Here is an 11,151-nt window from a genome sequence, read left to right on the forward strand (position 1 = left end):
GTTTTCAATATATGGAGTATATATTGTTCATAATGTCATACATTTAAAAACTTTGATTTTTAAATCTAAGACCTGTTTATCGGAGCTCCTAAAGTAGCTTTTTCAAACAGTTTTCCAACTAAAAATGATTCTCTAAAATAAAATAAGAGGTTGAGAATCGGAAAAAACTAACTTCTCATGATTCATTCCTTGCACAGAATCATTTATTCATAAAGTTTATCATAGAGAATAACTTTCAACCACATAATCACTTTTTTCAGAGAATTAACTTCCACATACAATCAGAACATTAAAAAATAAGCTCTATTAACTTATTTTAAATATTATATATTTAAAATCAGAGAAAATATACATACATTCATTTATTCGAACAACCAAGTATATCTTTTTAATGAGAAGAGAACCGGAGAACCAACAAGTAGAACAACCAGAAGAAAAGTGGCCGAGCACGCTGATAACAAATTATCCACGGTGATGTCCGGTCTGTACGGTCCACACAGGCAGGTTGGTGTAAGAGTGTACGAGATACGGAAGTGCTTTATTTTTTTTTCCAAACCGACTACAGGGCAGCACTCCACTCTAAAGTTTTTATAGCTCCGCTTAACTAACTCAAAAAAATATTGAAGTTGTCTGTACGTTTGACAAGAAGTACGGATCCAGCTCCAAAAGGATGCTTAAACTCCGCGACGGCCGGCGTCGTGGTAGATATGACCGCGCTCCCCCAACTCGTCGCGCCCGACCTCAACCTGTCCGTTGCGCCACCAGCACTCTGCTTTCCCTCTCTTCCTTCCCTGCTCTCTCTCTCCCTCCCCTCTGCGAGCCTTGAGCTGCACTTCGCGGGATGAGGGCGACGGTGCGGTGGGCCCCGAGCCCCAGGGCTGGGGCGCCCCGAGCGGCGCATCTTGCCTGAGTTCCAGTTTTAGGACCGTGCATCAGCTCGCGGCGCACCTCCTCCGCCTTGTCTCGAAGCTTCGCGGGGCGAGGACGCGCCCCTTGGGGCCGCCGCTGCCATCGCATCCTGGAGCTCCAAGGAGGGGCCGTGGGGGGCATGGCGGTGGGTGGAGATGGCGGCACCCGGCAGGCTGGGGGCGGCGTGGCCTGGCAGGAGCCAGCGGCGCAGTCACGGCGACCAAGGCAGGTGGGGGCGGCGCTCTCCGACCAGGCGAAGGGCGAAGCGACCGCGGTAGAGGGAGGAAACGGCGACGGGGAGTGGATAGGAACAGCGATCGACTCCGATCGACTAGCGGACGCCGCTCGGTGAGGTTTCCTCTCTACATGCGCCTATCTCCTCCGATCGATGATGCATGGGTTCGGAATCCGGCGGTATTTGGGGATTCTGGGGTCCGGATAGGTTAAACGCCTGCGCCCATGCGTGCGGGTTTCGTGGCGGAGGAGGCAACTGCAGACCAGCGCGTTTTGCTCGTGTTGCATTGCCATGACGAGGGATTCAGTGGGCGGGGGGTTTTTGGTTCTGGCGTTGTTTGCGTTTCTGCGCTTTCTAGCTTTGTTGTGGGGTTTGTGTGGGTTTAGTTCCAAAATCCGGTCCAGAAATCCTGGTTCCCCATTCCATCGTTTTTGGTTCTAGCGTGCGTTGCTGATTGCTAGCTTCGTTGAGGGGGGTTGTGGGTTTACTTCCAAAATCCTGATTTGATAGTTAATTGCCCGTCTGGATGGTGACGACGCGTTTTTGAGGTGCCTGTTCTAGTTCTGCTATGATTTAGGGAAATGGCTATCATCTAGGATGGCATGATTTGCGCGTGTTTTGCTATATGGGGGTTTTGGTCGCTGATGTCTTTGTGCTGCTCTTCTAGTCCTTGATAATTAGGTGGGGGTGGAACGGATTTGGTGTTTCGGCTATATTGTTCAGAAATCATTCCTACTCTTCAATCATCCTCTGTATGTTTCCATGCAATATCACGAAGCAAATATTTCAGTTCTCTAAATGTGCTGATTGCAGATTTGTAGTTAAAATTGTAATCCATTTAATTGCATAGGAACTATATGTTATCCAGCAAGTTCCCGCAGAGTGGATTTCTGATTTCTTAATGCACAGCTGTGCTAAATTGTGAAACGGGGTTTTCTGATTTCCGGACACGCCCGTGTTTTTTTTTCCTCAGAGAAATTTTAGTTGTTGGTTAGCATGACAAGTGTTTTGTTTTCACTCTACTAGCAATTTCTTGTACAACTGAACTTCATGGATTAGCATCAGTTATTGACTTCTGATTCATCTAGTAGGATCTGATCTTGCTTTCTGCAGCTATGATGGGCTCTTCTTCATCTTGGTCTGGCCAAAACTTTGTGTCCTTCTCATCTTCTCCTGGTGCAGGCTTTGGGCAAACCGTGGGCTCCATTTCCGCCACGCCATGGGGCAAGCAGTCTTTCTTTCAACTAGATTTGTAATGTCGTGATTTCATCTTCTTCTATTTGTCGTTTGATTCTGCTTAAGTAGGCTTGCTGGATTCTTACTTCTTATCTTGCCACTTCCACAACAATATGCTGGATGCAAAATTCTATCCACAAGCAGTCCCTTTCTTTTGTTTTGTTTGTGCATGGGCATTTTTTATTTAGTGGGTGTTAAATCCTAAACTGTAGCTATTCCTGTAATGCTCATCAATAAGTTGGATGAATAGGTAAAAGATTATTGTTATTCAACAGGTTTTTAAGGCCTTGACAAATCTTTCATACCTTTTGTCCATTTTGCTATATTGCTGTGATGCGTTTTATCAACATATCATTTCCTTGGGTCAATACGCCAATGTATTAATTTACAAAATCTCATGCAGGACTAAATCCTGAAGATACTGATAGATACTAACTCTAGATCCGTGAGACGACAATTTATGATCATTAAATTGAACTCCGTACATGCTAATTACGTTATGACCAATATATTCACACAACTCATCTATTATACATTATCTGACTTCAGTTGGCAAGTGTTGTGGATTAATTCCAGAGACACCATACCACTGGTTTGGTTCAGGAGCAATTGCACTGATGGGTGAAAATTATAGTATACTACTTTCATGCAGGAGTCTAGAAAAAAAAATACAAGGGATATGCGAAGTAAAGGATGTTATAGGGCGTTTATAAAATTGCTGTATTACATCCTCTGCTCCGTGTCAGCGTAAAATAGATGAGTTGATGCATTGGTGACTTTAAACAGTCTACTTAGAAAGTTTAAGGATTAGTTCAATTTCAAGGAACGTATTAGATATTATTAGAACTGTCCAGTTCTTGACCTCTTGTATTCTACCATAATTAGCTAGACTCTTGACCTCTTGTATTCTACTATAATTAGCTAGACTCTTTGTATCTTGCCTTAATGGCTCACCCTTTTGTATTCTGCCATACTGGCTATATATATGGAAGCTCACCCCCCAGTTGGGTGTGTGGTGTTTGCCCAACTCCTATTCTCCACATGGTATCACGTGACCAGGCCACTTCCTAGGCCTGCGCCTCCTACTCCCCTCCGCTGCCCCCTTTCCACTTCCCCCCTGCCCAGCCGATCAGGCCATCTTCCTCCCTGCGCCACCATGAGCACTACCAGTACCATGTCCTCCGGTGGTTCTTCAACGTTGCTAGCCTCTTCTGGGGAATCCTCCAGCCCCCTCTATGCCAACCCCTATGCGGCTGTCTCCGTCAAGTCCCATGTGCCGATGACGCTCGATCTGCAGCGATCCAACTACAACAAGTGGTCCTCCTTCCGGGCGATGTGCGGCAAGTTCGGGCTGATGCAGCACATCGACGACACGCCACCTCCACCCTCCACCGACCCCTCTCGGCAGGCCTGGGTGCAGGCGGACTGCTGCGTCCGGAGCTGGCTCTACGGCTCCGTTTCCGACGCTGCCCTTGACTTCACCATGGGTGGCGATGACCAGATGGATCACGGGCTGTGGACTGCCATCGCCAACCGCTTCCAGTCCAACAGGGCACCGCGGGCGATCTACCCGAGTCATGCCTTTCATACCATGACTCAGGGCGATCTCTCGATCTCCCAGTACAGCCAAGAGATGAAGAAGGCTGCTGACGCCCTCCGTGACGTCGGTCAGCCCGTTCCGGAGAACACTCTGGTTCTCAATCTCCTGCGTGGCCTGAATCCCCGCTACGTCTCCTCCGTCGACTACATCGCCGACATGAACCTCAACTTCGCCAGCGCCCTCGATCAGCTTGCGATCACGGAACTCCGCCTCGCCAACGCTGACAAGGTTGTGGCCTCCACCGCCCTCTTCGCCTCCAACAACCCGTCCTGCGGCTCGTCCTCCTGCCGCTCCTCCGCTTCATCGTTCGCCCCCCTGCAACAATCCGGTGGCCAGCAGTCCGGCGGCCAGCAACAGCAGCGCCGCAAGAAGGGCTACGGCGGCCGGCGCAACGGTGGCAGCGGCAACCAGCAGCCGCAGCAGAGCCGTGCCCTCCCTCCTGCTGGCCTGTGGGTCTGTTTCAACCCCGGCCACGGCTGGGCCAGCCACCAAGGAGGCTGCCCGGGCGGTGCTGGAGTCACCAGCGGCCAAGGATGGCGTGGCCAGGGCATCCTGGGCCCTGCACCTCAGGCCCACACCGCCTCAGGCCCACGCCGCCTACGGCCTCCCCACGCAGCAGGCAGGGACAACCTTCGCCTCTCAGCAGGTCTCCCAACCCTCTCCGTCATGGGACCAGGCGGGTCTTGTGGCTGCCTTGCAGCAGCAGATGGCGCTGTAGGGCAATCAGTGGGTGATGGACACCGGTGCATCAACGCACATGCACTCTTCCGAGGGTATACTTCTCTCTCGCTCACTGCTGCTCCTTCTATTATAGTAGGCAATGGTGCACATATCCCTGTCACATCTCGCGGTTCCTCTGTCCTTGCCATCGATACATCCAATTTCATTCTAAACAACATCCTTGTTGTCCCATCCATTGTCCGTAACCTTCTTTCTGTTCATCAATTCACTAGAGATAATAGTTGTTCTATTGAATTTGACGCATTTGGTTTCTCTGCCAAGGACCTCAGGACGCAAAGCGTGATTCTTCGCTGCAATAGTGCTGGCGACCTCTACACCATACCTCCTATCACCCATGCTCTAGTTGCCGCCTCATCCTCCCTGTGGCATCGTCGCCTTGGCCAACCTGGTCCCGCCGCCATCGCTAGCCTCAAGAAGAATAATTACATTTCATGTAATAAAGTAGATTGCTCCCTTTGCCACTCCTATCAGCTTGGCAAGCATGCGCGTCTACCCTTTACTACTTCTATTTCACAGATTGTTTCTCCCTTTGAGATTGTCCATTGCGATGTCTGGACTTCTCCTGTGACTAGTATTTCTAATTGCTCCTATTACTTGGTTCTGCTGGATGATTACACACATTTCTGTTGGACCTTTCCTCTTAGACTAAAATCCGAGGTGCATCAGCTTATGGTTGATTTTATTTGTTACGTTCGCACCCAGTTCAGCCTTCCTGTCAAAAGCTTTCAGGCTGATAACGGCACTGAATTTGTCAATAGTGCCATGCACTCCTCACTTGCTGCTAATGGCATTGTCCTCCGCCTATCCTGTCCTTACACTTCCCCACAAAATGGCAAGGCCGAACGTGTGCTTCGTACCCTCAACAAATCCGTGCGCACCCTTCTCATCCATGTAGCCATGCCACCATCCTACTGGGCTGAGGCCCTTGTTGCAGCCACCTACCTTCTCAACCATCGCCCCTCCTCCTCCATAGGCAACGAAATCCCCTACACTCGTCTCCACAAGACGCCTCCTAGTTATGAGCACCTACGAGTCTTCGGGTGCTTATGTTACCCGAACCTCCAAGCCACTGCCCAGCATAAGCTCGCACCTCGCTCAGCTGCCTGTGTGTTCTTAGGATATCCCACTTCTCATAAGGGATATCGCTGTTTGGATCTCTCTACACAGAAAATTATCATATCTCGTCACGTTGTTTTCGATGAGTCCACTTTTCCTTTCGCTAGAGAGCCTCCTGTTCCTACCACCTCCTTTGATTTTCTGCTTGATGGCAACTTGGATATTGTGCCTTGTCTTACTAATCCTGCAGCTCGTGGCACTACTGCATCTGCTGATGCTCCGTCCTCCATGGACGTTGAGCGCCCACAGCCTCTTTCTGGTGGGCGTCCTCCTGTGCCCCCACCAGAACACCTCGATGACCCTACTCCTGGTGGGTGCGGTTCTATACCCCCACCAGGGCCTTCAGCTCCTCCTAGTTTGGGCGGGTGTGGCTCTATGTCCCCGCCAGGACCCGTCGATGGGCCTGCTGCACCAGCGGCTGCTACACCACAAGCAGTAGCACCTGCACCCGTGGCTGCTATACCACAAGCAGCAGCAGCTCCTCCGGTTGCAGCTGCTCTACCTGGCCACTTCGGTCAGTTTTACAACCGCTGCCGTGTGTCCGCACGACAGTACAACCAGTCTGCTCGCGTGCTTCAGCCACCGGCGCTCCCTCCACAGCCTATGACCAGCCCGTCTCGACCTCCTATTCTTCGCCGCGTACCCGTCTTCAATCCGATTGTGACGACCGACCCCCAAATCTCTCGAGCTAATCTTAATCCGAGTCCCTCATCACCTGTCTTAGTTTTCCAAGCCTAAGTGTTCAACCTCCCGACCGGTCCCGACCCCTCTCCGCTGGCCTTCAGCTCCGACCCCGCCGACCCCAACTCACCCGCCAGATCTTCTGAGTCTTTCCCCAACACCTCCCTTCGATCTGACCGGTGGACCCACGAGATCTTTTCTTCCAGATCCCCCGCGATAGGCGCACTCGAGTTGCATGCTCGCTTCAGAGTTCCCCCGCCGCATGGCTCAACTCCTCCGACGCCCGCCGCTCCGCCTCGTCTTCGGCCCGTGACCGAATGGATTCTCGCGCCCCCTTCCCCAATCGCAGCGGAAGCCCCTCTGCAACCTTTCTGTAGCACCTCGCCGCCCGCGCCCATCATCACATCGCCAGATTCCGGCCGTAGAGCCCGATGTCACCCGTCTTTTCCGTCACCTCGCCACAGTCGTGCTGCCTGGTCTTCGCTACCCGACGATTCCTCCTCCGCCAACCCCGACCACGGCAGCGACAACTCCTTTTCCCGCCCTGTTAGAAGCCGCTTGACAATCTGTTGCTCCGCGCTCGCCCGCGCGCCCGCAGCCGCCTGTCTTCTCACCTGTGTGCCCTCGTTCCTAGCGTCATTATCCCGGTCACTTCCATCAGCTCCACCGCACGACGACGCCCGCCTCCACCAAATCTCAACCACCGGCAAACCCGCGCCTACGCCACCCTGACGCCAGAGCCCAATGACCGCTGGCGTCATCCCTGAAGTCCTACTCCACCACCCTCGTCGCTCAATCGCCGCCCGAGTAGAGCACTCCATTGCGTCTTCCCCGGCCTTCGCGCCGCTCCCCTTCTCCCTCCCGCGCCGCTATAAAAGGGAATGCGTGAGCCCCGCCGGAGTCCCCTTCGCCATCGCTGCCCTCCCGCTATTTCTCTTGCTCCCTGTTCAAGCTCCCAGCGCCACCACACTAAGTCCCTGAGGAACTCTCCTCTCCGCTCCGCACCGTTTCCCCCAATCCACCCAGCCGCTTGCTCCTCCGTGCTGCGTAAGGGCTTACTTGTGATCCCCAAGAAGCACCACCGCCGCCGAAGCATCGCCGGACATCGCCGCTGCAAGCCTTAGTGTTCCAGTTCCTCCACCCGAACCTGCTCTTTCCCAACCCCAAGCTTTCCTTGTGAGAAGAAGGTAAGCTGCTGACCCTTTTCTCCGCCTCGTCCGACCCCTCTGTTTGTCCGACCCTTGTCCGCTTCGCCCGACCCCTCTTATCCGCCCGACCCCAGTTCTGTCTCGCCCGACCCTGTCTGTTCAGCCGACCCTTCTCCGCCTCGCCCGAGGACTCGGCTGTATCTTTTTCTTTGAACCGAGGGTGTATGTGTAAAACTTGGGGACCTTTCAGCGTTGAGTCTGAGGACCCCTAGCACACCAAATCCTCTAGATTAAGGGTCAGATCTTAAGTTCCCTTCCTTCAACCCTTACCTCTTGATCTCCACAGACTCCATTGAACTTTCCCACCCTCCTGTAACTTGTCGCAAGTTTCTGGGCTCAGACTTGCAAGTGTTGCTATTGAAATAACCGTCTATGCTAACTCTTGCATTGCATTTTCGTGTAGAGCTGCGTCTCGCCGACTGCTACTACGAGCTGCACCCGGCGCCAGAAGACGACGGTGTAGCTGAGCTCCTACCCTCTGAAGCCGAAGCTGCCCCAGAAGTCGAGCAGTTTCCTTCCTTTTCGCTTGAAGGCAAGCCCCGGTTGCATGAAATCCCTATGTTTGCCAAACTTGCGCATACCTTCTGCACCTTGCTTGTGCATTTACGTATAGGAGTTGTTGGAACCCTAGATGCATAACTTAGCTCCCCTGATCTGAACACTAGCTGTTGGACCGAGTAGCTGCTTTGCTTAAATAGGAAGCGGTAAAAGTCGAGTGATTTCCTGTCACTCGCGAGTTGTAGGAGTTGGTTGTCTTCCTCCTGTCACAACTGTAAGGACGATGGACGGGGTAGGGTTTTGGGTAACTCTTTGGTGGTTGGTTGATCGCCCCGTCTGTCTATGAAACTTGCTAAGGCCCAACAGTGGTGGTGTTCGTGATCAAGTGTTTGAAAGTACTAACCTCATACTTAGTATGGGATGAGGAAGCCTAGTACCGGATTGAACCTAGACGTGAGCGGTCGCCCCATTGTTCTTGGAACGGAGTTTCCCCTGCTGGTTGTCGCACGTGCTGGCAAGCGTGGTCACAGAACGGCAGAGGCCGGGTCTGTGGAACCTTGCACCAAAGGAAATGGGCCCGACACGGGTTAGGGGATTGATGGGGAAGGCCGACACAGGAAGCAACCTCCGGGTGCGCGGATGTCGTGAGGTTAGGTTCACCATGCATGGTTAAAGAACTCGAATCGATTCGTCTGTCTCTCACAGTTTGAGACTGCTTGATCGCTATGCTACCCTGAGTAAGAAAGAAATATGATGATGACATGGTTTTGTTGATGTTATATATACACCTTTGGTTGGTTCTATGATTGCCTAGAATAGGTTGCAAAACTTAGACCGGATAATGAACTTAGAATCGGAGCTAAAACTTGAAAATAGGGTTTTACTTAGTGCTTCTTGGCAAACAAACCTCCTCAGCCAAAGAGCCTTGTTGTGGCTCCTGTTTTTCAGGTGAAGTTGCTGCTCCCGAGCCTTCTTCCGCTGGCACTTGGCCGCCCCAGCTCCCTCCGGGTTGGACGGTCGAGTAGGATCCCTCCTCAGACGGCGAGGAAAGGGACCACTGACGTCTTGGCTGGCCTCACCAAGGACGTCCGACCCCTGCGTTAGCTTCCGCTAGTGTTTTACCTTCTGTTGTTTTTCTTTTGAACCTTGTAAAACTCTGATGATTTGTTTTTCTGGCTGAATTAAATGGTTAAGTTGTTTAACTCGGTGGACTTGTTGAATTCTCTGGAACCACTCACCGTCGTGTGAGTTTGCTAACTCGATCCTGTTCACGTGGTTAATCGGATGAAATCCGACGGCACTTCGTGTTAACTTGGCTTAGGCATGGGTGTCGCATGTTAGGCGACTTAACCCTGTTTAATCAAGTCAATCCGAAGGGTGTCCGCCACAGCTGGTATCAGAGCAGGTTAGCAATACAGAGAACACAACAAGCCCTAACACACTTCTTTGAAAAAATAAAAGTTGCAAGAAACTCTTTGAAAATTTTCTCGTACGATCGTTAAGGATGACTTTAGCGCGAGAGGCCCTAGGGGATTTTGGGGTTGTTTAGGTGGCTAATATTTTATTTGGTTATCTTGCTAACCCTTCCAGCACTTCGCCACGTTTATTATACGTGTGCCGAGTTCCGCATCACGAGTATGCGAGGGTTGATAGGGAGTTCTATTCAAAGGACCCTATCATCGCGGTTGTTTCGCCCACGTCTATCATACGTGCGCAGGTTCCATATGTAACCCATACGAAGGTTGGTACGGTTCGATTCCAACGAGCCTATCAGCACGGTTGTTCGCCCACGTCTATCATACGTGCGCTGATTCCGCATCGCGAGTATGCGAAGGGTTATACAGTTCCATTCAAAGGGAACCTATTTCCACGGTTGAGTGCTGTCCATGCAGCCTTGAACGCATGGGTGCCGTTCCTATAGTGAGCGGTAATATTTGGGAACGCTTTCGTGGGTGCTGGCACGAAAGGTTCGTGTGGTGGTGTTTTCTGCAGGTACTAACCGCGTTCGCTTAGGAAGCGTTGCTAGAACCGACTAGCTATTATAGGGAGAGACGTACTTGTTGCCTTGCCACCGGCACTAACTGCGTAAGACCAAGTTTTGGCAGTTGTTTTGGTTGAAAACGAGGTAGGCCGTGCATGCGACATAAGCTAAAATCTGTTAAATTACCCTCCTCAATAGCAACCTTGCTCGGAGAAGCCCTTCTTCGGTTCTAAGGATTTCTAGTTTCTTCCAGTTTGTTCTCGGTTAAAACCGAATGCTTTCTATGTCCGACCCCTGACCTTTGGAGTCCATCTCACGTGGTTTTGGTTTCTTAGTTCCAGATGGCCGTCCCCGGACATGTTCTGTTTGGAGCGAATGGTACCTTCCATTCAACCTGTCTACACTTCGAGGGCTTCCCCGCGATCTTGTGGGATACCTTGAAATGGTTCGGGTACCAGTCCCCACCGTTGTACGTGGGACGACTATACCTGGAGCAAGGCGTCCAGACGTGCAACGTACAAGCAGTGGTACCTCCTCCTCCTGTGCGGCCCGACTGGCCCTCGTTCGGGATATCAGCATATGGTCTTGCTCCAGAAGACACCTGGGAGTCTGTCGCCCTTCAGCTCCTCACTCGTTTCTATCAGCTACACCCACTGGAGGTCACCCTAGACCCCATCGGCCTGTTCCCTGCCAGGAACCAGTTGGATCCGGCGTGGCTCGACCGCGTCGGAAATATCGAGGTGCTGGCCACCACCTACTCCATGGTCACCATCTCCACCAACATCCGGTGTATGACCGCCCTCTATCGGATGATTGAGCTCCAAGGAAGAGCCATGACTGTTCTTGCTCGGACCGCCGTGGATGCCCAAGGACACCTCCAGGCAGCCAGAAGAGACCTGGTAGGCCAAACCTATCAGCTTATCCAACGAGGCGTTCAGATCCATGG

The 11,151-nt window shown here is 51.9% G+C and overlaps 2 protein-coding genes across 2 annotated transcripts; both read left to right on the forward strand.

Moving 5' to 3' along the window:
• The first annotated feature begins 687 nt into the window (after positions 1–687).
• Positions 688–2,682, forward strand: LOC101780424. Its single transcript, XM_004968735.3, has 2 exons — positions 688–1,257; positions 2,258–2,682. Exons 1-2 carry the CDS (start codon positions 1,049–1,051, stop codon positions 2,406–2,408), a joined length of 360 nt encoding a protein of 119 aa, XP_004968792.1. The 5' UTR covers positions 688–1,048; the 3' UTR covers positions 2,409–2,682.
• Positions 2,683–3,659: 977 nt separating this feature from the next.
• LOC101766130 lies at positions 3,660–4,698 on the forward strand. The gene is made up of 2 exons (XM_004971784.1): positions 3,660–4,407; positions 4,466–4,698. The coding sequence occupies exons 1-2, from the start codon at positions 3,660–3,662 to the stop codon at positions 4,696–4,698; spliced, it is 981 nt and encodes a 326-aa protein (XP_004971841.1).
• The last annotated feature ends 6,453 nt before the right edge of the window (positions 4,699–11,151 follow it).

The sequence above is a fragment of the Setaria italica genome, chromosome V (assembly GCF_000263155.2).
Source record: "Setaria italica strain Yugu1 chromosome V, Setaria_italica_v2.0, whole genome shotgun sequence".
Classification (NCBI taxonomy): domain Eukaryota; kingdom Viridiplantae; phylum Streptophyta; class Magnoliopsida; order Poales; family Poaceae; genus Setaria; species Setaria italica.